Source organism: Tribolium castaneum, chromosome 2 (assembly GCF_031307605.1).
Source record: "Tribolium castaneum strain GA2 chromosome 2, icTriCast1.1, whole genome shotgun sequence".
Lineage (NCBI taxonomy): Eukaryota > Metazoa > Arthropoda > Insecta > Coleoptera > Tenebrionidae > Tribolium > Tribolium castaneum.
This window is the reverse complement of record NC_087395.1, coordinates 21,443,158-21,470,403: the sequence shown is the minus strand read 5'-3', so window position 1 is coordinate 21,470,403 and position 27,246 is coordinate 21,443,158. Positions and strand designations below refer to the sequence as shown.

Here is a 27,246-nt window from a genome sequence, read left to right as displayed (position 1 = left end):
ATTGAATACAGTAATTTTACTAGTTTTTGGCAGTTTTTCGTGGTACAACAGTCCGTTAGTCGTTTTGCAACGCCTCTGCCAGTTAGTAGAGAGTCAACAGTTGCGTTGCGTGGTAGATATGATTGGATTCTAAATGGACATCAGCTACGTCACTTGATAAGGCGATAATAAATAGTCTGAATAAATAGTTATCTCTTATTTGTATTTAGATGATTATGATTGTATCAGATATGTAATAAAGCAAGAAACACCAAATTAACTTTATTGAAAAACATAGAAAACACAAGTAGCAAACTAGAACTAATGTACGGTCAGTCTTGCAAACGTCTTATCAAAATGCAAATCTAGTGGTTTTCCCAGAAAACATTTTTGAAAAGCCAATGGGACTAAAACTATTTACAAAACTGCTACAAAACAATATTCTTCGTTAGTTGGAAGAACTATGATTCGGGACCCATTGAAATCATACTTGTTTCTCTATGGCATATGACAGAAACTACTATCTAAAATTGTATAGATAATTCCGTTTCCGTATCATATACCAAACACTTTTGCTAGTATTTGACATGCTTGATTATCCAAGGCCATAAAAATGTCGACAAAATCCCGGTAAAGATACCAGTTATCAAAGAAGCGGCGGCGAACATGCCCGCCGTCGAGGAATATCTCTCTTCCACGCACCTACTCACAAAAATTATTATCGGAAATTTGCCAACTCCTGACTCACCCTGGGGTGTACATCATGGCCAGGGAGCTAAAGTACCCACTAGTCAGCCCCATTGTGATGGCGACTATCCAATAAACCCAATCACTCGTGACGTACACCGGAATATGCCGCTCAATCCCGTTGATCTGGTAATTACAAAAAAAGAAAAACGGGATATACAACACTCGGAGAGTGACAAAAATCCATAAATATTTCGGACCGGGCTAAAATCATGTCATGGAAAAAAGTTCCTTGTGTTTGAAATCAATTACCCAACGCAGTAAGCTAGTCAGATAACTGCCCACCATCGCACAAACATTAAAAGTGAGGAAACACGTAATTCCTGTGTAATAGTCCTCGCCAATAAAAAAATTCTCGTCACCACGTTTAACGTCTGAAATGCAAAACTGTAGAAAAAATATTGGATGCAACAGTTAATTACTTGTCTGTATAGCTGGGAAAATTGATAGGGTTACGAAGAATATGAAAAAGACGTTGTAAAGTTGGGGGAGGGATTTTTTGAGGATGTGCAAGTAGGGGATGCGTTGGGTGCGTCCCTGGTTCATTTGTTTTCGCAGTTCCGCGTTTTTCTTCTCGCGGAGCTCGTGGTGGCGGTAGAATCGCTGGAAAATTTCAAGAAATAAAAATTTTGTTGTCAAACCCGAAATAATCGCGCTATTGGCCCACAATTTTTATTTTAAAATAATGATAAATATAACACCTGTTTTTCTAATCTCTTCGGCGTTATTTCATTTCATAAAATGCCAAAACTGGAAGTAATTAGTTATCATTTTTCTGAGATTTCTCCAGTTTTTGTTCATTGAACTATTTTTCTTCATGCATCAACTGTTAATTATTTGTAGAAACAAATAGATTAGCAAAATACGTTTTTAATTAAAATATTACAAACACTTCTATTTTTTGCTTTAATTTTGTTCATACCAAGGCAGTAAAACACGTAAAACCACAATTTGGAAAATATTTTTCAAGTTATTGAAATTGTTTTAATATAAAAAATTTCCTGCTGTCTTAAAATGAGAATTCTGAACTTGAAATAAAAAATGGGGTCAGTATTTGCGTCTGATACTAATTCACTTCAATTCGAGTTATTGCACTTTCTGTTAAAAATTATTTTATTATTATTGTTCAATTAACAAATTCATTTAACAATAACGCTTTGAAAAAGGTTAGTAAACCTAACAAGAGCTTCATCTATTATTTGTTTGCTTCATTTGGTTTGATAAAAATAAATCTTGTTTCTGCAAGGTCTGCAAAATTAGTGTTTGTAGTTTGCATTAGTTACAAAGTAATGATCTGAAAATTTTCAAGTAAGTTTTTGTCATCTTGAAGAAACTGCTGTAGCGGATATTTTTGTTATTTCTCAGTTTTTTCTGTGGTAATTCATTCCTTTGTTCTTTATTGTCTACTACATATTGAGTTTTGTAAACACGAGTTACCGAACATAATCGAATGAAGTAAATGTTTCGATAAGTTTAGGCCGAAAATAAAAGGTGTTATTTAAACAGTTTATTTTTTTGTTAATGATCTATACATATTCTTACACAATTACTGATGTGCCGTTTAATCTTAATTATTCAGTTTATCACGTTTTGTTATTGTCACGAACGGACATATTAAATAAATAAAATAAAAATTAACATTTTTTTGGTGAAGATTTTCAAAGAAAGACTATGTTCAGTGTTGAGAATTTTCGAATGCTTCATAAACATTAACATAAACGAATTAAAAAGTTAGTCTGCAAAACCTCATTTTTAATATTTTCAACTAATTTAGTGACATACTATACTCATATTGTTAAAATTCCATTAAATTTGTAAAGTTTTTAAGTAACTTAATGAATGAATAAAAGTTTAGTCCATTTTATTAATTTTTTCTTTTGTGTCAAATTGTCAAATGTGATGTTTAAATACGTAATTTTAGAATGCAACAAAATTTCGAAGACGAATGACAACTATTTACAATAAACACTTGTAATAGTTTTATGAAACGGGCCCCAGATAGAGCCTTAAAATTCTCAGTAGTAAAAGATAACGCAAACAATTTATTCAAAACTATATTGAAAAAAATTTCAAACTTATACCAATTTGCGTATTGCACTGAGAGGTTTTGAATATTTTTGGGGCCTAAGACCATATCTATATTTTTTTGTAGGAAATTTAATTCGCTACAACTTCCTTTCGTACGCTTTTTATCTTTAACCCTATTGGCAATGTTTTCAAAAATAAGGGACTGGGCCCAAATTTTTATTATTCTCAGTTTTTCTCAGCTTATTAAGAATTTAATGTTCAAGCAACATTAGTAAACTGTTTGGACTTAAATTAATTTAAAACAGATCGGACCCGAAATGTCCTAATGCTCCTAACGCCCCTGTGTTTACCCCATGGCACAAATTTTTTCCAGTTTTTTTATTTTTTTTGTTCAAAATTCTCTGGAGAAGTTTTATCGTGCAAAGTGAATAATATTTGTGAATTTGAATTTCATTTTGCTACCACACTGTGTGAATTCGAAATAACAACGTTTTAACACTTTCAAAACACAGTATGGTTGTGAATGAATTTGCGTAAGACTTTGTCAATACGTTTTTCATTGGGTAAAAAATGACTAACAACACATTAATCAAAACCAGCGTAGGATTCAAATTATCGCTTCCCTAACACAATAAAATGTATCAACAAACGATTTATATTACAGTGTGAGTAACATCATTATTTCAGTCATTTAATTTCTGTCTTTCACTGTTTTGTGGGCAATAATTGAGTACCGAAATTATTTTTTTGCTATTAGTATTTCTTTCGTGTTTGCTCTTGAGGCACTTACATTGAGGGGTAAGGCAAAGTAGGTGTCAAAGCAAACGAGCAGCACAAAAAGCGCCGTGATGAAGTAATAAATGGCTGCCATTTTTTTATTCGAGGCCATTATGGTCGATAACAGCGAGACAACAGCTGTGAAAGTCCCGCTAATATTAGAGCCTAAAATCACAGCTCCTGTGTATTTCCCTGGCAGTTTGGCGGCCATTCCGAACACGGTGTTCTGATAAATGCCATTGGCCACTGCAACAAAAAAATTGCGTATGCAACTCGGCCCTAGCCTAATTACTTACTATTCAAAATAACTACGCACACCATCGTTATCCAAAAAAACGGAACTGGCCACGTGCTCGTATCTATCATTGCAAGTACAATAGTTACTATAAAAACGACTACTTCGATACTAATGCTCCAAACTATACGCGTGGTTAAATTACCACTAAAAATCGTGTGTCAAAAATGGTTCGTGGGACCGGCCGTGGGCACTTACCCGATTTGTATAAAAATATTAAGCCAATTGAAAAACACATTAGGAACTTGGGAAGCAAAAGTGAGATATTGCATAAAATTCGTCACGTACGGTAAAATCTCGCCAGTGTACTCCTCTGACAATTTGTGTTCTGTAAAATACTGTAAAACCAATATTAATCCAAGTTAAATGAAGCCAAAAACACGGACCTTATCGGCAGTGATAAACATGTTCCAAGGCGTTAAAACTCCAATTCCGTGGATCAAAAAAGTCAAATACACTAAATTATATTTGTCCGGAGGCTGGTTTAGGGCCAGACTGGCGTCGTCCATGGTTTGGTTCTTAAAATTCAATTCGTCTTCGGGTAAATTGTTCTCCTCCCAGGATGGTTGCAGTTTGACGGGTTGTTGGGTTTTGGCTCGTTCGCTACTCTCCTCCCCTATAAATAAATAAAACACTCCAAGTATAATTTAACATTTTGTATTAGACTCACGCATAGACTTGGTCGCAAATAGAATTGTTTACTCGCGTTACTTCCGAGGCAACATGTTTTGCGTTCGTACAACAACAAAAAATTTCATTTGTGGGTCATTTATTAAACGCTGGAGGCGATGAATCAAAATTTTCCTGTTTTATTAGAACAGAGAGGCTCGCGGCAAGGATCAGGTGACGCTCATCTTTTTAAGCATTTAGTTTATGGCCGAGGGGCGGCATAATTCGCAATTTTGGTACGGTGTGGATTATGATCCGGGTGTATACATTTTAATTTGGCGCAAAAACTAGACTTTATTTTTAATACATACGTTACAAAAAATTTAAATTGTTCTACTTTTTCCGATAAATAATAAAATACATTCACTCAAACCTGAATTCTGTTGACTCATATCCTGGAAGTTATTAGCGTTTACAAATGCAAAAGGGTTTCCGCGTTTATTTTTTGGGATAAAATTAGGAACAAATTTTATGAGCATATCTTTGGTTAAACTAACAAGTGGCAAATCTGCAAAATAAATTTTTAGTTTCAAAATTTCGAATCTACGGCTATAAGGAAAGTTATTTATTATTTCATAATTTTGGCAAAATTTTTTCGTTAGAAATCAATGTTCCAAGTACATACAGGGTGTCTCAAAATTGGGAATTCCGAGTTCAGAGCATTGTAGAGAATCACCCCAGTAGTCCAAATATAGAAAATTCGGGACTTCCCCAGCAAAATACACTAGTTTGAAAATCACACCTTGAATTGCGTTTTTTTTTCAAATGCTGGCTAAAAGTTTCAGGGTTTATTGTTCTTTATGGTGTAGTTGATTGTAAAAAATAATAATATAAAACAATTTCTCAAAAAATTAGTAAAAAATCTTAAATTTTTGTAATTTGTTGTTTCATTTTTAAGGAAAATTACAAAATTTTAAGATTTTTTAAATTTAAAATAAAGCTAATTTTTCGATAAATTGTTTTACGTGATTATTTTTCACAATCATCTACACCATAAATAACAATAAACACTGAACTTTATCTTTATGGGGAAGTACCGAATTTTTATTTTATTTATTTCTATATTTCTACTAATAAAGTGATTGTCTACAACGCTCTGAACTTGAAATTTCCCAATTTTAAGTCACCCTGTATATATTTTAATAATAATAATAATAATAATAATAATAAAAGCCTTTATTCAAGAAAAGAATGTGAGGAGGCGAAGTCTAGCTAACGTTATTCTACTTAACCTCTCACAAAACAAAAACATAAATTTTTCAAAATAAACCACAAAACCATAACTAGAAATAAATGCGAAAAGAAAAATTTATAATATAATATTAATACTAGAAAATAATATGATTTTTAAAAAATACTGAAAGAAAAGATATGTCCTCAATACTATTGAAAAAATGTAAAAAATAATAATAATAAAAATAAAGATACAAAATGAAAACAAACAACAGAAGAATAATTATTGAAATAATAAAAAATTTAACTTTATTTGTTTTTTAAAAACAAACTTCAAATGGTTTTCGATATTATTATAAATGACAACAGCATTATAGGTAAAAGATTTAAGAATCAAGGCCGTATGAAAACATATTTTGATTTTTCTGTTTGATTTAACCTCATATATCGGGTGTGAAAACAATCTTTTTAATAATACTATGTAACACCAAAACTTAGAATAATAAAAAATTGATTTATCTTAAAATAAGAAAGTGTTTTTTAGAAAGTTGCACGTGAAAAGTTGAAAAAATAACGTCTCTTGTTGAAGGAACACCTATTTTTTATTTTTGCTTTTAAAAGACTTACATTATCTTTGGAACAACAAACATTTAACTACATCTTTCTGATTACAAAAGAGATATTATTTAAACAGTCCAAGCGTTTTTTGTCCAAACAAATTATTTCCAATAATTTAATAAAAGAAACCATTGGTTTTAAAACCATATTGCCATTTTTAGACAAACCGTTTCTTTAACAAAAAAACATATCTCGGCATTTTATAAAACATAAAATTTCGCATAACTCGAAAACTAAAAGAAATTTCAAAAAATGTATACTTCAAAATTGATCACATTTTTAACTGATTTTATAATGTAGGTACTAATTTTTATTCGTAAAATAAATAGTTCAGACAAAAAAAAACTTTATTAGAGAACAAATAAGAAATAATTTTTAGAATTTTTAGAAACTACTTTGAACTTTAATCTTTATTAATTTTTTTTTGATTAATAAATAACGAGTGTTGAGGATTTGTGCTTAAATTATTTTCTAGGCTAAACCCTATCTTTTTTTAGTATTTAAAATTTTTGATTTGATAAATATTTTTTTCAAAATTTTCCAAAAAAATTACCGTGTTGCATGGGCTGTACACCTCCATTTTTATCGCCTCCTCCGTAAGGATACTCTCCTCTTCTGAAACTCATTGTCCCTCCTGATAACAATCTTCCCAGCTCTAATCAGTAAATCCTGAAACCAAAGCAAAAAATCACGTAATTTTTAATCGGAAAAAAATGACTCACATGCGACGCGGTTCAAGACACGTGCTTTTAACCTAACCTTAAATACGAATTCGTGTATCAGTACTCTAATTTCCTATCTTTAGAAAGCCATAAAGTGACGAAACCGCGAGCAGGAGCAAAGCTCTCGAGCAACTTGAACAAAGAAAAAAAAACGCAACGTCGTTTAATTATAGATGACGTTTTGCCTGTCGTCCAATTTCTAATTTAAGCTCAAAGTATTCGAACTAAAACTTTATCATCACGACTAATTAAAATTCAGCCGCCCCTAATATCGGATTATTATTCTTAAACCGAAAAAGATAAATCAATTTCGGAACGGCGAGTGCATGCTTATGAGGCAAATCCGATGTAACGCCAATTTCCGGGGGAAAAACGGGATTTTCACGGCGTTTGCGAGGAAGTCGCTGTTGCACACTGCTGATTCGCGTTTAGGGTTAGATTTGGGGGCGATTAAGTCATTGAGGCGACTGAGCGCGGGCCCGGTATCAATTTTAATTAAAATTTCAACAGGTCCATAATCCCATTAAGGGATGCGCAAAGTTCCCCCACGACGGCGTATTTTTCAAACGATGAACCAGAACTGTGTAAATAAGTTTACTTTGCAGTGTGTTTATGGAGAGAGCAAATATGCTGGAAGGTTTTGATGGGCTAAATTTAGACCGATATTGACTGAGTTGGGCACATTTTGGCGAACACTTGACAAAATCCCGCCCAGAAACGAACAGTTTTTGCGTTATTAAAGCATTAAGTGATAACGGCAGTGTGTTTATGTAACACTTGTAAATTGTGTGTGCGTAATACACGCAAAATATTGACAGTGATTTGCAGAAAAAGAGAAACACCTGTCTATGAGTATTGATTACCTTAGCTAATGATTTTTATGGTTACTTCAACTTAGAAAAAAATTGATGGGTCTTGACTGTGACATTGTGAACACAAAGATTTGGGACTAATACAATGCTTATCACTGTCAGTGGTCATCATTAGCCGAGACCAATGACTGATATTTCACTGATTTAAATAATTATCTCTTTGTTTTGGGCCCTAACTGGGGCAAGATAATTTCACTATTGTGGCTATCGATGGCAGAAATGATAAATTCTTATTGTGGCGTTTTCCCAAGTTCGGGAAATTCCCGGAGCGAAGATCGAAAATTTGAACAACTTATTGTCCCTGAGGTCACATGCAATATCGTTACGAGATAACTTCTCCCTGAAATAAGCCTGATTGTGATCACATGTGCCTGCCGTGAGCATTCTCTTTATCACTGTTGCTGGCAATCAATCTTGTGTTATAGACGTCAAAACTTTCTGCATTTCTGACTGATAAAACCGGCCTATTATTAGTTTTCATCTTATAATTAATTACGATGTTTTCGCTTGCCCATTCATCTGATTTGGGAGTCAATAAATATTTATGTGGTTTTTGTAACTGTAAATGTATAAATGAAATGTCGCGACAAGTGTGGGGTTTTTGACCGATTAAAATTGCACTTTTATACGAAACAATTCCTGTTCTTAAAATAAGACTGGGGTGGAAGGTTATTTCTATTAATTTTGATTTCGGCACTAATTTAATTTTCCTCTCTATAGATTAGGTTCTTTGATGTTCAATTCTACCGCTTGCTTTAACTCATTGCTCATTAGTAAGGGAAGATTTATGTGGGTCTTTATTTCTGGAACGCAGGAATGTTCTCCATTTAATTCAATAACTAAAATAAATATTTTGCTCATTACAAATACTAAATTATTTTACCTTGCATCGGTGGGCAACTGCGCACAAAACGTTTGATCTTTTATTTACGACAGATAATGAGTTAATTTCTATAACAATAGACGATAGACGCACTTAAACAAAACAATTCGCAAGTTGTCTGGTGTTTGCTTGATTATAATATTACAACATTTCAATTTTTAAAGTACTTAATCATAATTAGAAAAAATAATTAACTAATAATCCAGAAGGATTAAGTTAGTGCGAGTCCCAAGTTTTATCAACGAAACAACAAAATTGCTGCACACTGCAATATTTTTCCTTCAAATTACACTTTAGTTCCTCAAGTAATAAATTATGTCTAGGGTCGTTATAATTAGTTTGCAGTTTTTAATTCTCGAGAAACTGTAAAAAAATTCAATCTGCTTTACATTTTTTTATTAAGTGAATATTTTGTTCAAATAAGGATTAGACAATAACGTCTGTGAATTACAATTTTTTCCTATATCTACATGGTTTCAGAATCTACACGGTATTTTATTGGTGTCTAAATATGTTTACAAATAATGGGTTTTTATGACTTTGACTTTAGAAGGTTAAACCCGAGTTATAGCACGGTTATAGCATGGTTTTTCAATACATTTAATTTTATCTTTAGAATGTATAGCGCAGATTCATTTTCTGAATTTAAAAACACAAATGGCTAAAAAACATTGATTAATGGGTTAGGAAATCCCTTAAATTTAAATCATTCTTTACTAATTAATATTTATAAAGAATTTCATTCTTGAACTCGATTAGTGATTTAGGAACGAAGCAAAAAATTTTGATCAATTTTACTTATTTTAAAAAATACGTGGTTTTTCTTAACTGTCTTTAAAACTAATGTTTTTAATGTCAAATTACCATAAAAATGACTGCAGGCAGCAGGTGCCCAAAGTTACACAGGTCTTTCACACTTCCCCCAACTAATTTTTTAACGTCACAATTACTGTATTAATGACACAAAAATTATTGTTAATAAATACGTTATTTTTTTCCTAATGCATGTGAATTTTTCAACAATTCCTTATAATTAAAACTAATTAAATAATACTTATTAAGTGATTGAGCAAAACATTTTTTTATTACATCTATAACATTCTGAAAAAAATGAAGCTCAAATGATGTTTCGTCCTAAAAATGTCACTACAGCCTCCCACAAAACTAAAAAATAAAGTATATTCTTTGTGTTCGTAAATAACACACATTTTCTCAACCAAAAGTTTGACTAAAAAATAATTAATCATTAATTATAGTAATTCGAATTAAGTTGGCATCTACAGAGTGGTCCATAAATAAAGATAGACATTTAATATTTTGTAGACGTTATTTATACTCTCGACGCATTTTTGGAAAATGTTTTTGAGTTTTTTTTGACTTTTTTGACACAGAGTGTCCCGAAAAATTGACGTCATAGTAGTAACTTTTTTAATAGTATTTTAATAGTATTACTTAAACATAAAATGTTTATTGTGAAACCGAAAGTAGTTTCACAAAGAGAACTTTTGTGCAACTGCTTTTAGTAAATTCAATAAAGTTGTATTGGCAGTGCTGGGTGTCATCAGTCATCACTGTAATTTAGTGTATGATCTGTCAACAGCGTCAAGTCGTTTATTGTTACAATCCGAATAATTAGCAAAATTAAGACGAAATAGTATGAATAGATTTTGATAAGTTAAACTTAAGAAAAACAAACAACAAAAATTGTTGTAAAAAGTAGAAAAAATAGTTTATTACACTCGATTTATAGCACTTAATTGTAACACTCATTCTATTGGAGCACTCCTCCTTCGTGCTCTAAAACCATTCGTGCCACAATAGAACGTCTTATAAAACTCGTATATTAATATACTATTTTGTGTTCATTAGGATATTCTTCTAGCTTTTTTATGTCCCCAATTTTTTCAAATCACTGTTAAAAATATAAAAACCAAAAAAATTTCGTTTTACATCTTTACTTTTCTGTGTGATTATTATTATTATTAGTAGCTATAGATAGGTATAGTTGTAAGTTTTGTTTAAATTTTGTTAATATTTTATTCATAAAAAGTATGAAAAGTGAACAGCTTTTAACGGCAAGCCACAGGATAGGTATATTAGTTTAAGTACCGAATTAAGCCATAAAAATTGTTATCTGTAGACAAACTTTACTTCTTTTATGTATAATAAATATATCCGAGTTGTTTTTGTCTCAAATAATTAACTTACAAAGGTGCCCTAGACTAGCCCAATCAATGAGAATCTAATTCAGTGTTGTAACAATAAGTGAATAAATCTTTCGTGACCCTTAGACCCGATCTGATAAGAGTTCATAGTGTTCACATTACCGTTATTCTTTTTTCTTAATGATTAAAATTACGTGGTTTAACCTATGAATGATGCGAGTTCTTTCATACACCGGCAATTTCCACAAAGCTACCCACTTAACAATTGATGGCAACCTAATGACTTTCCCACTTAAGACCATCTCGAGGTCTAATTACCGTCATTGCGTCATTTTAACTCAATCAAAGCTCGGTGCCATCGCCGGCAAACATCGATAAATAAAAGGGTCAATAATCGATACCATGATTAAATTGAATTAAATTCGGTAAAGTTTTGGCGCGAAGTGATCGGCAACCCCAACCCACCGTCTTGGATTGCCGTCACCCTAATCCATCCCGCCCACTTTTATTATTGACGGCAACCACCGACAAGGTTAGAATATTAATGCAAAGGACTTACATTCTTCCAAACAGTCTTTCCGTCACTAGTCGCACTATCAAAATTCGAATTGGCAGGCACGCATTTTAAACACGTGCTTTTCGCATTGATAAAATGAATATATACAGGCAACTGCAACGGACATACTACACAACCGTTAGACGGCCATTACCAGTACCATTTTCTTTTACCCCACCTCTGTTGCCGTCCTTTTTCCATTGAGGTTCCTTCTCGCTCCCGGGAGGTGCATGCTGGAAATGGGATGGCCGGGATAAAGGGGAGAATAAAGGATAAAGCACCGGTGGTGGTCACGAGCACTTGAAAGCTTTGAGATGTTGCGAAAAAGGACGAGGACGGGGCTGCGTTGCGGCCGAAATCTTTCAGATTTTCAGGGAATTTAATTAGATTTTACTTTCTTCGGAGATTATCATTCTTTTAATTCCAGAGAGCTTTGAGGGGCTTGGCAGGTATTATGTTTGCTCATCGCATTTGCAATTTATGCAAGGAATTTGAGATAAATCTGCTCCAGGAAAAAGTATCGAGAATTTACAAAGATGCCTGCTTTTGAGCAACTAATTGTGCAATTCTTGCCAAACAAAATTTTCCACCTTTAAGAAAAACAGCGATTTGTACTAAAACAACGTAAAAAAATATTATGTTTTCAAAGGAAGCCTGAAAAATGCAATTGTTTGTGTATATTAATTAGAATGATCATTATCCTTGAACAGTAAAAAGGAAAGATAACAGGACTAAACTAATACCTAAGTCGATTGGAAACAGAAGAAATAAGTATAAATAGACTACCGATTATCGTAATTTCGTAATTTAAAAAGTTAATAAATGAATAAGCAGAATAAGAAAAAACGAATTTTGTTTAAGGCCTCATATTTTAGTTATTAATAATACGAGTGCGAAATCACAAGCTTGAAGTTCAAGGGCTGTGGTTACGCAACGAGCGTATGCGAGTTTCGGATGATTGAGAATCGGTTCAGAAAAAGGGGAATTTTAAAAAATTTTAATATGTTTTCGATAATCCAAAATAAAAACAATCGAAAATAAATAAATTTCACTTGATTATTGTGGCTCTCAAACTAAAATCAAATCTTAATATCGATAACATAGGACAACTTGAGGTCATATTTTTTGACTTTATAAGAGAGCGCAAAATGTTAAATTGCTATTTCAAAGGGTAGGTTTACACTGAGGTTTTTATTCTACTAAACATCACATAAACACATCCTATGTTCAATTTAAAAAAAATCATATCAATGCATTACTACAGTTCTTAGATCTTCTGTGGTATAAGGAAGGGTTTATTTCGCTGAACATTACATAACACTATTAATCGTTATTTCAGTTTTAAAAAGTTTATGCCAATAAATTGCAAACACTTCGAAATTTGATACGCCAATGTTCATAAAATCTTCACTGTATGTCGTATAATTTCGATTCGGATACATAGGTTTCTTACGATTATTAACTTTCTCTTAGAAAAGTAGTTTTCCACTTATTTCTTTGGAATTTGGAATAAAATCGAAAACAAAAAATTATTTTTTCATCGATTTTGTCTAATACTGTATTTTTGCATTGTACCTTAAAAAAAGCAATTTCTACCAATGTTTCTACAAATGAAAATTTTTTCAAATTCAATTTTGTTTGATAGTCCATAACAAACTTTTCATATATTTTTTAATTATTATGGAAACAGAAGGAATTTAATTTGCTCAGAATATTCAAAGCACTTTAATCTTTGAAATAAATTAGTTCAGCTCCAAAATAATCGTCAAATAACAGAATGAATGAGTATTATTATCTGAGAGTTTTTATGCTCTGGATGAATTTTTAAATTATAATTTTGCCAAAATGTAAATTGCATCACTACAGAACGGAGTTCTGACGTGTGTAAACATTTTGTTAATGTAGTAACACAATTTGTAATAATAATAAATGTTTAATTTTTACAGCAATCGAAGTTTTTTTCTTCTGAAAAAAAAGTTTTCTATTTTACTTACTTACAATTTATATACTGAATCCGTATGTACTCTGTAATGAAGTATTAAAAAAAGGAACTGCCATTTAATAAAAATTAACAGCAAAATTCAAAATATACCTATAGTTAACAAGAGTTAACTATATGCCAGGTACGAATGTTTGGTAAATACCGACATTACTTGAAAAACAACAGCTTGGCTAATAAAAAATGTCATCCCAATTTTATAATTTATTTCAATTTATTTTGAGTTTACAATTTAATCTTACAACGTGCCGAATAGTAAATAACAAGCGAAATAATAACATTAGGTACACTAGAGCTCCCCTATCAAATTAAAGGCTAAATAAATTGAACCCAACTATGATGCATCTAGTCCATTATCATTGTATTTCCATACACAATTATGTTTAAGTAAAAACAGAAGCACTTTGCTGTTTAAACTAGTAGAGCAATTACCATTTGTTTTATAACTTTGAGGTCATAAAAATGTTGATAGATAAGTGGATAAATATTTAAAAACATCATACCAACACACAAACAGAATCTTATAATGTTTCAATACCACGAGTGGAGTTTATTTTAGTAGCTATACAAACACTAAATACAAGAGTTTTGCTCCCTTTGATAAATATAAAAAAATAAGTTAATTATGGGTAATTTTGTTTATTTATTTATTATCATTCACGTGCAATGGACACTTTGTAACTTTAGCCACTTCCACTCATAGTTATCAACAACGTATCTAGATTCACCTACGTGTCTTGGACAATTGCGGGAAAATAATCGACGATTAATAATTAAATCTTCACACAGCATTAACAGTAAAAAAGATAAAGCACAAAAGAGACAGCCATATGATAAACGTGTGTATTCTCAGCATATTTCATGATTCATGATTCATTTTTTTGCATTACTGTTCAGTTTTTGCATATTACATATTGTGCAAGAATTTCCTCGTATTAATTAATCAATTTTGTTAAATTATGATGCAACTTAAGCACTTTTCTCGGCACATTCTAGCGCACAATAAAGTTCTTGTTTAATACGTATCTGGAATCAAGGTAACAAAAACAAAAAAATAGTAACAAAACGTTTATTAAAAAATCTCAAACACAACAAAATTGGGCTAAAACATCACGACCAGCACTCCGTCTGGTACCTATTCTCTTTCTCCATCATTTGAACAAACTTCTCGGCCTCTTCCTTGCCCATTTTCCTCTCACAAACGGAAACAAACGCTTGCCTCACCTCCTGTGGCATCAGCTTCGCATTCCCGGCTATGAAAATTTGGCCATTGCGTTGCAAAAAGTCCCACACTAGGTCACAATTTTCCAGGATTTTGTGCTGAACGTAACTACAAACAGCAATCAGCGAAAATTCCCTCCAAAAAAATAATAATTTACACTTTGTGCTCCTGCTCCCTGGAATAGGCCGGGATCAGGTTTAATTGACCCGTTTTTTGCAAAGTGAGGAAATCCTCCTTGCAATGAAAATCGTAATTTGAGTTGCGACACCCGAAAAATAACAACAGGTTGCCACTAGAGGCCGCACCTGCGCTAACGCGCTCGTAGATGAAGTTCCGGAAGGGGGCGACGCCGGTGCCAGGGCCGACCATGATCACCGGGACGTCCTGTTTGGCGAATTGTATAGGGTGGTTCAAAAGAGACGGACAAACTCGCGAATGGTGATAATTAAGCACAAAAATGAAGTCAGATTTTTTTCTAGTAACTTAATTTTTATATATTTTTTATTTTTTTTCCGTGATGTCATTGTCGAATTTTCAAGTTTTATAACACATTAATTGGTGATTTTTTTCAACTGGAATTTGTTTAATGTCGTTTCCGCTAGCTAAAGTCAAAAAAATTTGATCTGAGGTACTGAAAACTTAACTTAGAAGAGCTGTATCTCGTGAAAGAAGGCCCAAACAATTTTTTGTCATTAGAACTTTTAATTCAGTTTGATGTCCTTGGTCACCTCCCGAGAGATTGTCCCACACTTTTGAATCACCCTGTATTTTACTTACCGATGCCGGGAAACGGAAACTCCCCTTCTTAAGCCTCGCGCTCACTTGATCGCCCGGCTTCAACTCGGCTAAATAATTCGAACATAGGCCGAACCGTTCCTTCACTAACTTAGTTTTGTACTTGACGACGGCCAGAAGAATGTGGATTTGGTTTTGGTGGAATTTACTGTTGCTGGCGATTGAAAATTCGCGCGGTTTGATTGGTGGTAAAATCTCGAAGAGCAGCTCTTTGGTGAGATTTTTGGTGGCGTGGGGGAAGTCCTGAAGGACTTCCACGATGTTCCTCTTGGGCCGGTTGCAGTAGGTGTAGAGGTCGTCCTGGCCTTCGGCCGTTGTGAATTCGAGACACTTCTCTTTCTCCAATTCGCTGTCGGTGATTTGGGCCAGAATGTTGAAGATGTGTCTTCGCGGGATTGACATTAGGTCGAAGTATTCTTCACACAGTTGTTGAAACGTCAGTTCTTGGGTTAGAACGTCGGGGACGGGAATGTCGGGGTCGTTTTGTGTGATTTTGAGCGTCATGTCGAAGTGTAAATTGTGCGATTTGAGCAAGTTTTGGAACGTTTCGACTTGCCATGGCAGGTTTTTGGGTCGTAAAAGGACGACGTCGCCCGGGGAATACCCCTGGCCCTTGGTTTGTAGTTTGATGAGCCGGACGTCTTGGAAGTGGTCAAAATGAGTGGTTCTTTCATTTTCGATAACAGTGACTGTGAAATCGTCAGGTTGGCGAATGGGGTGATAAATTGATTTAGGTTTGTTTGCGAGGTTTTGGCTCAAACTCGATGTTTGCACGCCCCAACTAGAATTAATCTCGTATCAATAAAATTATTAATTTTTTTTATCTATGATAGCGCCCTTCTGAGCTTATTTAATGATGTCCTTTAAAAGCTCCACTATTGTTTTGTAGTGTTTTGTTAAGCTGAATTTGAACAGTAAATTATAAAGGAAAAAAATGTGTGCCATTTGGTCATACAAAAAAGTCTGTTGAATGGAGCACAATACACAAAAACGTGCTGGAAGGCTCGAATAATATTATTGTTTTCAAGCTGATTTGCTGGTTTTTACGTTTGTTGAATTTATAAAATAATAAATAAAATGTTCGAGAAAAGACGATGTACTTAATTTTATTAATTATTACCTACATTCCGGTCTGTTTTACGAAACCGTAGAAAAAACTAAGACCTTAAGGTCACACAGAAGTACGTACTTATTAAAGGCTTGAAAAATTTTATATTCATGTCCTGATTTTTCGCGATTTTGATACAAAATTATATCTAGGTACCAAAGATTTCTGATTTTTTGTCTTTTTTTCTCTCGAATAAAAATTCATTTCGAATTTCTGAGAAATTTTTAAAACGTAGTAAAACATAACATAAAATAAATACTTCCAGCTAATTAGTTAATTTTTCATCGATTTCTCGACACTTTTTTTTGGGCGCTGATAAGGCCAGGTTTCTCAGGAATTCATGCTTCAACAATTCTCGACCAAAAATTTTACAGATAATTTAGGTTGTAAAACCTTTTGATCGTTTGAAAAAGTCAGTTATAATAATTTTGCAAAATAGGAAAGGTAAAGTGAGTTTCGGGTTCAAAAACGAACTAAATCAAGCGGAACAGACCAATGTAACAGAAACTTCGGTCCAATTGTTGATTATTTATCCAGTTTTAGCGAAAATTTGTGTGAAAAAGCTTAATTCTGAGTTCAAAAATATATTAAAACGTCGAAAAAGGCAAAAATAACACAATTATTCGTCAGGTTTGCTAAATATTGAGCCTCTTCTTGACGAAATGTTGCGAAATAATTGCATTCTTAGCTGAAAAATGTGCTAAAATATTCGAGTCAAAAACATTTTTAAAGGCTGAAGTAACATTGTTTTCCAGTTAGTTTAGTATTTTTTTTTCGGTTTGTTTAAACAAACGTCGTACGAATCCCAAAAAAGATAAAAGCAATTAATATTCGATTTAATTTGGTAGAATATCAAACTGTTTTACGAAATCACAGAAAAAAACTCAGGCTTGACAAATGTAAGAATAACACATCACTTTCAATCACAATTTGTAGTTTTTCGGCATATTTTTGTAAAAATTTCATACAAAAGCCAGTTAAAACCCGTGAAACAAGTAGAATAACGTCAATTATTTTGCTTTATTTTTGAAAGTTTTTGGCGGGCTTAGCCTGAAGTCAGGGTTGTTCTTTACGAAATATTGCGAAATTAATGCGTTTCCAGCTCAAAACTGTATAAAACACTTAAGAAAAAACAAAACAGTGCCATTTTGGATCCAATTTGACGATTTTTTGTTAGTTGGTTAGTGTTTCTTCGACTTATTTTTGAAGAAACTTTGCAAAATAATTGGATTATTGGCGAAAAACATGCGAAATACTCGAAAAAATGTAATTTTTCACCTAATTATATCATTAATCCGAGTAAATAGAAAATCAAGATTAGTTTCTTGAAGATTTCGCAATAATAAGTTAGGTATCTACAAATTCTTTGGGAAAATAATCGACTTTTATAAAGTCATAGCAGGATATTTCAAATCCTCTGTTATTTGACAAACAGCAAGGACTTTGGTTGGTGTTTTTTTTACTCAAAAAGACGCTATTATAGACAATGGCCTTATTTTTTTACCGAGGCACAATAGGCAAGTTTTTGGGCAGAGGCTGAACCCCTGTTGGCAGCGGGTAAATGAGTAGCAATTTCGTCCACAAGGACTCGATCCAAGGGTCAGCGGCCCCGTCATACCCCAAATCGTGTTGGTCGTCACCTAAACCTAAGGGGACCAAAGACCGACCCCCCAACTGTAGCAACCTCTTATGTAACCGTTTTGCAGCAAAATTAAACTTAGTGTAACTAGAATCCCCTAATCCAAACACAGCATACCTAGAAACGGCCCTAAATCAAAAATAATCCCCTTAAAAATAATCCTATTACTTTAAATTGACTAGTGAGTCCGTTGGTAGATTTCTCCGCAACAGAAACCTCCAAAACTGCTTCATGTTGTCCGGCTCCTCACCTTGGCCAGTGGTTGAACAAACAAAAATCACACACTGCTCACTGACTAGTTCTAAAACATTGTAATCGTCCATAGACTTTACAGTGCTTTTGAAGTGGAAATGTTTCGATTCTCGCCAAATTCGTTCAGCTAAATCTTGGGCATTGCCCGACTGAGAACCGTAGAGAATCACAATTCTCTCATTTATGAACATGATATCAATACTGCTTGATAACTCAAAAAATGCAATGAATCCTAAAAACTGCCTACACTTACTTTAAAAATTATTTTTTTTCACTCATTCTGACGTAACCGCACTGACCTAACCTCACAACGCGTGTTTTTGACATTGGGAATTTGACGATTGACTTGTGTGATGACTGAGGTGTGAGTTGGTAGTGGAAACGCGGCCATTCAAACTGAACTTAAAATGTTAGAAGTGATCATACAATCCATTTTTCCCAAAATAACGTGTGATTTGACACTTGTTTGCGTTTTTGTAAAGTGGTTATGAAATTATTTTGTGAAAATAATAAAATAAACCGAGTCGATAGCGCGCCTAGCAACGCTATTTATTTGTATCAGTAGTCATAGAGACCCATTTCTTGTGGGTGCAACATATTTCTTCTTTAGTGCCTAAATAAATTTGCATACAGGTCGTAAAACATGATTTTGCGTGTTTTCAAATCAAAACAAAATGATAAACAAAAATCAATTAAATTTATTTTAATAATGTCGCTACTAATTTAATTAAATAATAACATTTTGTGCAATAAGTTTGGTTTGTGGTACGTATTGTGTAAATTAGTATCGATTTTGCAAATTTCCTAATTTTCTCTGATGTCGAGAACTATACAAACCGTCACAAAATGGTTGCCTTTAGACGTTAAAGGGTCTGAAGACATTTTCGAAGATTGCAAAAATTTAAAAAAAACTTCGACGAATTTGTTGCTTCGCATTTGTGTCCTTTTGGAGAATTTGAAGAAAAGGTTTGGGTCGAAACTTCATCATAGTTGTATGCAAAACGAGTTAAATATCCAAGTAATTTTAAACTTTAAAGAAAATAATTTGCCATTCAATTTAATGATTCCAGGAATTAGAAAATATTAATTCAACAATGGATGTTATGGTTGAAAATTACAATCAGTTATTTCAGAAATTTAGTTTCGAAAGCGCTTCCTCAATTACTATGGAACGAGTGAAACTGTGGAAGGAAATTCTATGGAAAATCAAATTAAAAATTTGCTATTTTATTCAAGAGCTTATCAACGAAATCGCATATTTATTTATTTACTATGGCGAGATCTTCCTAACTTTAACGCTAAGGTAACCACTAGAATTTTTTTGTACAACTGGTTGGTAAGGTCCGGATTTTATGTTTTTTGACTTTTCATGTTTTTATTAATTACAATTATGGCATTAAAATTCAGCTCTCTTGAGTGTTCTTGATTTGACTTACAATGCCTCAGTTAAAAATCAAAAACTGTTACACTTTACTGACGGAATCAATAAAAACTGAAATATGTATTAGGTATACAGGGTGACCCAGGGATGCGTGCAAGCTCCATGATTTATTTTAAAGAATAGGTCTTACAATAAGGCACATTCTAAAAATATTTTGATTTGTACATCTACAGGGTATTCAAAAAATACTCAACTAAGTTCTGTTTTTTTTAAATGAAGACTTCAAATTTTTGTTACATTTTTGAAATCGCTACTAAATTGTTGACATAACGCACGTTATTGTGTAGTAGTATCATATTTTATCCCAGGCTATGACAACCCCTTTTATTTACTAAAAAAGTAAAAATCTTGTGTTTTTTTTGGTTTGAAAACATATATTTCTTTTAAACCTAAAATATAAAATCTGGACTTTATTAGTCTAGATTACGGTTACTAATGAATTCCTTTTTAGAATTTCCACCGCTTACAATAACTTATTTTCACTCGATAGTAAATACGGGTTAAAGAAAAACACCAGTATTTGTAACAATACGTGTCCTTACCTCTTCTTCCCTTTGCGAAAAATCTCAGTGACGCGTCTTCTTCAAATAATTTCGAACAATCGAGCTGAGCTGTGTTGCCACAAATTAATCGATTGTTTGCTCGCGACTTACAAGTCTTATGATAACAGTGACGATGATAACAGTTCAGATAATTCAAGTTTAGAAATTTACCGGGCTTTAACCAAGCACATGTCGCCCCCAGACCCCGAAACCCCCACAAAAACAAAAATAATCAACCTGGAGAACGACAATGAGAATTTCATAAGTATCGAGGAGCTGATTTCGTACGAAGAAAAAAACGTACTGGACCTACTAGACACGATTTTGAAAATATCCCCCAGTATGTTAGGCACCGACGGGGTGAAAAAATCCAAAAGCACGGGCGGCAGCAAAATCAAGTCTAAAGCCCGGGAGAAGGTTTTAGATTATTACGAGCAGATTTTATGGGGCGAAGTTGGCAATTTCCTCGAACATATCATCCTGTGGTGGGGCTCGAGCCCCCTGTCCGCACGCCCCCCTCACAGCAGCCAACATTTGCGCGAGTGGATCACCCAGTTTATCCCCACCGCTGGAATCCCGCCAGTTGTCTTATCCGCATTGGCCAGTTTAGCGGACGCGCTGGGCGTCCACGTGACCCTGACGTCATGGGACCAGCACTTCCGATTGGCCCTGGTGGCGTCCAAGGCCATGGGAAACCCCGACACTGGCAAACTTTTCTGTGCGGTTTTGCAAGATTTGGTCACTTTGGTCAACCAATGCGAGGTCACCCCTGATTGGATAATCGGGGCCCCCTTGGAGGAGTTGTCTCTGGTGGAGCAAATCCCCGTTTTGCACCGGCTGGACCACTCGATTCACACGACACGGCTTTGGGCCGCGAGCGAGACCAAAAAAATTGCAAATAACTGGAATGTGGATGCGTTTTTTATGGTCACTCATGCGGACATTGTGAGCTGTTTGGGGCAGTTGAGTGGGCTAAGGCTGGCCGACCATGGGGGCGAGGTCGAGAAGGGGGGGCTGGGGGTCCATGTGCAGGTTTGCGCCTTGATGAGGGCCAAACTGGTCTCCGAAGTCAACGAAAATATCAAAAAATTGAAAGAGACCCCGAATGAGTGCGTCAAAGGCTTGGCCAGTGTGTGCAGGACCATCAGTTTGGCCAACTTGCAGATGATTTTTCCAGAAAATGCCTACTGGAAGAGGGTGGGCACCCAAGCGCCCGAAAAGCCAAGCCCCTATGTTGATAAATATTTGGGTATCAGGTCCTCCAATCACAAACATTTTAAACAATAAGTTTGGTTCTAGAGCGAATCCTAACGCCAATTCTAGTTGCGACAGACGATCATGTGATCAGTAACATGATTCTGCAAATCATGTGCGAAGCCTGGCTTGATCACATATATATGAATAAAATCAAATTTTCGCAATTTGGCGCTTGCCAGTTACTTTGCGATTTCGGGTATGTTGAGACTTGGTTGATGAATTGTTCCGTCATGAGTCAGACGATGAGGAAAAAAATGATCAAAAATGAAGTGCTGAGGAGGTGCGAAGGCGTTGGGAGGTTGCTACTGCGGTGTCCGGGGGAGCAAATTAAAATGGTAGATAAAAACAAAAAAACAAGTAGGTATCACCACTTTTTAAATTTAAAAAATGTGATAAGCGAAAATTTTAAAATCAGCTAAATAGTTAATTTGGAAACTAATTTGTTAATGAAGAGTTAAACAGAATCGATTATAATATATACTGTTTAAAGCACGAACGACGAAAGCGAGTGAGTGCCTTTAGTGGCTGGGATTATTAATCGGTCATTAACAAAAAAAAAAAAAACAATAAATTAGTGAAGTGTGTGTTTTATTCAATTTGCCCAATTTTTATCGATGAGTTTTGTATTATTTTAGAGCCGACAAATTCGCCACCTGCCGAAAAAAGCGAGCAAATGCCGGCCGAGATGTACGTTCCAAACCAGGAACAATGGCTCGAACTGCGCGCTATCAAGAAGAGAAACCTCTTCCCGACCTCCTTATGTTGCGGGAAATTCTAAATAAAACTCCTTTGTTTTGTTATTAAACACTTTAATCATCAAGAATTTAAATAAATAAAGTCCAGTTTCCCTTCGGGAAATGAGTATTTATTGTTCTCTTTTAATCGGCGGATTATTATTGCCTAACCTTTGCACAAAATGTCTCGGTAACCCTATATTAATCAAATCCTCGCTCCTACACTTAACAATGTGGGGACTATAGTGCAGTACGGCTTCCCAGCAGATCTCACTTAGTTTAGGTATACACAGCCACGTCGAATACATGCAATTACTCCGTCTAACATCATTATCGTTGCTACTGCAAATCCCGCCGAAGATGTAAAGTCTGCCTTCGGGCGAAGCCGCCGCCGCGTGGAAATAAATAGGAAACGGCAAACGACACTTGTCGAAGTAAGTCCACTGAAACGTTTGCAAATCCAACCGCCAGAGGTCGTCGAACACATTCTCGCCGTCGTGGCCGCCCGCGATGAACACCTGGTTGCCAAACTCGGTGGTTATCTGGACGGCTCCGTGGCAGCGCCGCGGCTGGGGCACACCTGCCGATCACACACCTTACAGTTATCAAGTTCCAAGAACACGGAAATACTTAAAGCCCGCCATAATCGAGAATTACGCCCGTGATATTATACACTGTTTTGTCTATATTGTAGTACAATGGACACCTCTCCAAATAACGGACACCTCTTTATAACGGACAATTAAAAATTCCCTATCGGTGTCCGCTGTTGGGAGGTTTGACTGTATAAAACAGGCACCTACCGTATCGCGTGTCCCTGATTGATTTCTGCGGGTACCAGATTTGCTTTTCTAAATTGAAAACTGGAATCGTTGAGAAATCGAAGGCGAGAAGGGCCGTTCCGCCCCCCAGAACGTAAATGTTACGTTTGTCGAAACCGACTTCGTGGCGGTAACGACCTGTAGGTTCGTATTCGCCGATCCCGCGGCAAATGTAGACGCTTTCCCAGACTAGAGTTTTGAGATTTAACCTGGAATTAATCGAGTTGCGACATGGTCATTTTGTTATATAATACGGCGGTTCAAACACCCCCGGGTTATTGAAATTGGTACTTTATTGCGGCATGTGAAACACTTATTTGTAAACGAACGGCGCTCCTTAAAACTGCATGTTGCAAGTATGAAATGAAGCGAGAAATTTCTCAAGATAGGATTTTCGGATTTGTATTTGTGTTGTTCTGTATTTGTAAATAATTATTTTGCGAACGTTTCCTTAATCCCCCTTTCTTCATCTCTCTGGTGCAATACGAGTTTGCAAAAGTATATCACGATGTTGTAATTTCATTAAAATGTCACTTTCTAGGTAAATAAATTGTAAAATAATTTATTGCCGTTGGTTCATCGTTCGCTGAACTTTTCAATTAATTAAATAAATTATTTAATTACGAAATCGTATAAAGCAATTTTCCTTGAGTACTGTATTTACAGGAAAAATCAACAGTCGGTGAAAAATTACACACACGCGGCAAACTTCTGTAATTTATAATAATATACAGACTGAACTAAAAGCAGCGCACAAATTTTCACTAGTTTTCAACAAAATCCTTGTACTGGCCGACTTTATTTTTTTAAATGCTACATTTGGCATTATAATGACATTTCCTAGTCATTTGTTTTTGAGTTGTGACGTCATTCTTAATTTTTTTAAATGACATCCGACATTTTTGTTCACTGTTTTAGACAGTGCCCATCTTTATCTTGTAATAAGGTAAAAAATAATTAAAGAAAAAATAAATTAATAAAATATAGACTTATTTGACTTCCTTTATAAGCTGCAATTGTTTTTTATATTTTTTTGTATAAAATGGACATAAAAACATCTAAAATAGGATAGTAATATTTTTCAAAAGACAAAAGTTTGCAAGCCCCGAAAACTTTATTCAGGGATTTAATGATGTTTTAATCTAAAAAATAACAGGTTTCTTGTAATAATAAAAATGTCCTAAGAAAATTTTTCAGAAATTCCAGACCGCGAGCCATTCACACCGAATATAGTAGAGAACTATGCCTCCTTACACTGTAGGAGTGCACTAGGGAATGTAATATTTTTTGTAGAGTAAGAACGTTTCTAAAAAAATATTCTCTTGAGAGAAGTCAAACATTTGCAATTTTTTGGAAATTTCAACTGAATAAAAAAAACAAGTTGTCTCGAATCTTCTGTTTCTACATTATTAAATATTAAAAGATTACCCACTAAAACAACCAAACCAGTCACCAATCGTGGAAACTATAATACAAAATAAATAAAACAGATCGGAAAAGAATTACAAATAACACCTGAAGGTGAATTATAATAAAAAAAAAATGCCAAAAAGTTTTAGCAATCAGGAATTTCAAACAATTTATGACAAAATGAATTATACCAATCTAATCACGCTTCATGGAAATTATGCGTCGAATTGGCGTTTTGTAATAATCATATTACCAGACAGAAAAACAAAAAATAATCACAGTCGAAACTGGTTAACAGGTCACTTTTTTTGGCTTTTCTATTCCTACATTTTTGTCTTACATTTCAAGTTTTTTATTACTTGTGGACAAAATCGTAATAAAGTTTTCACAACATGAGAAAGCTCGCCCTACTCCAATTACAAGTTCACACATTTTAATGCAAAAATACGAAAATGCAAATCACATTTCTCTGCATAAATAGCAAAGTTCACTCGCTGCAATTACACCTTTAATTAATCAGTTAGAAATTGCAATTGACTTTGATTATATAACACGCGGAAGTATAGATATCGAGCAAACGATTAATCATCAACTCGCAATAATTGAAACAAATTTGACGTCCAATTTTTATGCATTCTGTGAAAGTGCACATATTTACATGCGCGAAATTTTACGTTTCTGGCCATTTATGGTTATTGGTCAAGCGAGATTTCAAAACGGCAGTGTTATATAACGGTTTTAAGACAAAAATCTGGCACAAACCTAATAACGTTTCAATGTCATTCGCAAAAGATGTGCTCCTGCGGTTAGCACGCAACTAAACAAACCGACCTTAAACTTTCACTGCCAATGCACTCGAAGATTTATGTACTGTTTGTTCAATAACTGCTTGTTTAAACAAACTGCAACTGTCTTTTTTACAATAAGTCTCATCACAATTATTACACAATTTGAGTTCATGAGAATGCTTCAGCTAGGTATCTGAGCACTTTCGCTGCGATCAATAGGTGAGTGTTACACAAGGAATAGCATTCAACTTTGGCACAAATAAGTCGAATAATTATTCACAAAAAGGTCACAGACGTGATTAAAACAAACAGACGTGTAATTTTTATTTCGAATTGTGTTGTTTTTATCATCTTTATCTTTTAATAGCTGGTTTGTATTTTGTATTATGGACCATTTATGAGTTATATCCTCTCAAATGGCTGTAATTACCTCAATTACATATCAACGTCGGTCGAGACAAAGCGCTGATTACAATTTAATGCTACCATCAAGCATGATACATTTTTCGACAAGGTTACAGTCTTCTGATTCATTTGTGCGAAATGATGCAAGTTTAATTTTACTTTCAGCCAAAAACACTGAACCACTTTCTCTCCGAACCTTGAAACGAATGTTTGACCAATCTTTCCAACCTTGACTCGAATAAAATTACACAAGCGATGCGTCTTCATTCGCTTTTAAATTAAGCAACGAAAGAACCAACCTGTGAATATCACATGTGTATTGAACTCCGGTGGTTCCCCCGATGGTGTAGAGGTAGTCATTGTGGTAGATGAGGGCCTGGCCGTAGGCCGGCAGGGGCAGCTGCCCCGTGGTGTGCACCTCGTCCATGAGCCCCTCGCTGTCGTTGACCCGACACACGAACAGCTGGTTGCTGCAGCGGAACCCAAAGGGGGACCCGGTGCCCCCGTAGACCTGAAATGCGTGCTTGGAACGTGTCCGAAAATGGGGGTTTTTACCATCAGGACGTTCTTGTGCAGCACCAGGGCGTTGGAGGCGAGCTCGAGGGGCAACGTGTGGCTGTTGGAGTAGCGCGTCCACTCCTTCCGGGCGAAGTTGAAGCGCCACAGCTCCTGGAAAAGGGGGTAGGACTGGACCCAGATCTCGTCGCTTATGGCCTCGTCGCTGCCTATGAGGGGGTTGTAGCCCCCGAAAGAGTAGAAGTTGGCGGAGTCGGCGCCGATGCGGTGGCCGCTGCGGGGGTAAGGCACTCTGCTCTTTCGGTTCGGCTTGATTTCCTCGTACCGGAACGGCTTGAAGACGTAGGGCGAGGGAGGGCTGGCGTTGGTCGTGTTAGTCATTGTTGTAAAAAAATCGATGAGATTCTTTAGAACTTGGTAGAGGGTCTTCGAATACATTTGGAGCAAACATCGTACGCACTGCGCGGGGATTTACACGCAAATAAAACCATTTTGAAAGGATTCAATTCTTTCACAACGAAGTTGAAGGTTACCTCCACAACCACAGCTGGTTTGACGTTTCGGTGACGTAATGGGACTGAAAACAAGTTTCGTTGGAGCAGGGGTTCCCAACCAGCGGCAACGACTCCAAAAAACTTAAATGCCCGTTAAATTCACGTGGCTGGTTTGTGGCGGATTCTTGAGTCAGCAAAATTGAATCAATTTGTTTTTTGCTCGTGATTTTTTAGACACCTATCGGTGGTTTTCGACATTCTCAACCTCTGAAAAGTTGTTATATTGGTAGCGCTGTCACAGATTAGCGCCAATACCTAGTTCTTTTAAGTGTACTTATT

At 34.9% G+C, this 27,246-nt stretch overlaps 3 protein-coding genes across 4 annotated transcripts; 1 reads left to right on the top strand and 2 right to left on the bottom strand.

Annotated features, from left to right (window-relative positions):
- Positions 1 to 246: 246 nt before the first annotated feature.
- Positions 247 to 18,826, bottom strand: Ent2 (Equilibrative nucleoside transporter 2). 2 transcript variants are annotated; one of them, XM_064355169.1, is made up of 13 exons: positions 18,416 to 18,826; positions 18,113 to 18,364; positions 15,483 to 16,281; positions 14,863 to 15,089; positions 14,728 to 14,813; positions 4,213 to 4,409; positions 4,025 to 4,164; positions 3,828 to 3,973; positions 3,545 to 3,777; positions 1,149 to 1,329; positions 979 to 1,100; positions 728 to 930; positions 247 to 681 (listed from the first exon to the last, which is right to left on the bottom strand). In XM_064355169.1, exons 1-13 carry the CDS (start codon positions 18,688 to 18,690, stop codon positions 555 to 557), a joined length of 2,988 nt encoding a protein of 995 aa, XP_064211239.1. In that variant the 5' UTR covers positions 18,691 to 18,826; the 3' UTR covers positions 247 to 554. The 2 variants fall into 2 exon arrangements, with proteins under 2 accessions (XP_064211239.1, XP_015838975.1); XM_015983489.2 differs by lacking the exons at positions 14,728 to 14,813; positions 14,863 to 15,089; positions 15,483 to 16,281; positions 18,113 to 18,364; positions 18,416 to 18,826 and adding exons at positions 6,840 to 6,955; positions 11,488 to 11,661 and having other exon boundaries at positions 4,213 to 4,442.
- A 105-nt stretch (positions 18,827 to 18,931) lies between these two features.
- LOC656787 (uncharacterized protein) lies at positions 18,932 to 22,607 on the top strand. The gene is made up of 5 exons (XM_015983486.2): positions 18,932 to 19,517; positions 19,570 to 19,802; positions 20,392 to 21,731; positions 21,782 to 22,096; positions 22,375 to 22,607. The coding sequence occupies exons 1-5, from the start codon at positions 19,317 to 19,319 to the stop codon at positions 22,515 to 22,517; spliced, it is 2,232 nt and encodes a 743-aa protein (XP_015838972.1). The 5' UTR covers positions 18,932 to 19,316; the 3' UTR covers positions 22,518 to 22,607.
- Positions 22,528 to 27,142, bottom strand: slim (scruin like at the midline). The gene is made up of 4 exons (XM_963213.5): positions 26,453 to 27,142; positions 26,197 to 26,408; positions 23,277 to 23,503; positions 22,528 to 23,053 (listed from the first exon to the last, which is right to left on the bottom strand). The coding sequence occupies exons 1-4, from the start codon at positions 26,849 to 26,851 to the stop codon at positions 22,605 to 22,607; spliced, it is 1,287 nt and encodes a 428-aa protein (XP_968306.2). The 5' UTR covers positions 26,852 to 27,142; the 3' UTR covers positions 22,528 to 22,604.
- Positions 27,143 to 27,246: the final 104 nt, after the last annotated feature.

Coding starts and splice junctions, on each gene's coding strand:
- Ent2 (XM_064355169.1), bottom strand. CDS start 18,690: ATGTTCATAAATGAGAGAATTGTGATTCTCTACGGTTCTCAGTCGGGC. Junction 1,330..3,544: donor ACTTTGCCTTACCCCTCAAT/GTAAGTGCCTCA, acceptor GAAATTTTCCAG/CGATTCTACCGCCACCACGA. Junction 931..978: donor TGACTAGCTTACTGCGTTGG/GTAATTGATTTC, acceptor ACATGATTTTAG/CCCGGTCCGAAATATTTATG.
- LOC656787 (XM_015983486.2), top strand. CDS start 19,317: ATGTCGAGAACTATACAAACCGTCACAAAATGGTTGCCTTTAGACGTT. Junction 19,518..19,569: donor AAAACGAGTTAAATATCCAA/GTAATTTTAAAC, acceptor TAATGATTCCAG/GAATTAGAAAATATTAATTC. Junction 22,097..22,374: donor AGATAAAAACAAAAAAACAA/GTAGGTATCACC, acceptor GTATTATTTTAG/AGCCGACAAATTCGCCACCT.
- slim (XM_963213.5), bottom strand. CDS start 26,851: ATGTATTCGAAGACCCTCTACCAAGTTCTAAAGAATCTCATCGATTTT. Junction 23,504..26,196: donor TACACATGTGATATTCACAG/GTTGGTTCTTTC, acceptor GATTAATTCCAG/GTTAAATCTCAAAACTCTAG. Junction 23,054..23,276: donor AATCAGGGACACGCGATACG/GTAGGTGCCTGT, acceptor TGTGATCGGCAG/GTGTGCCCCAGCCGCGGCGC.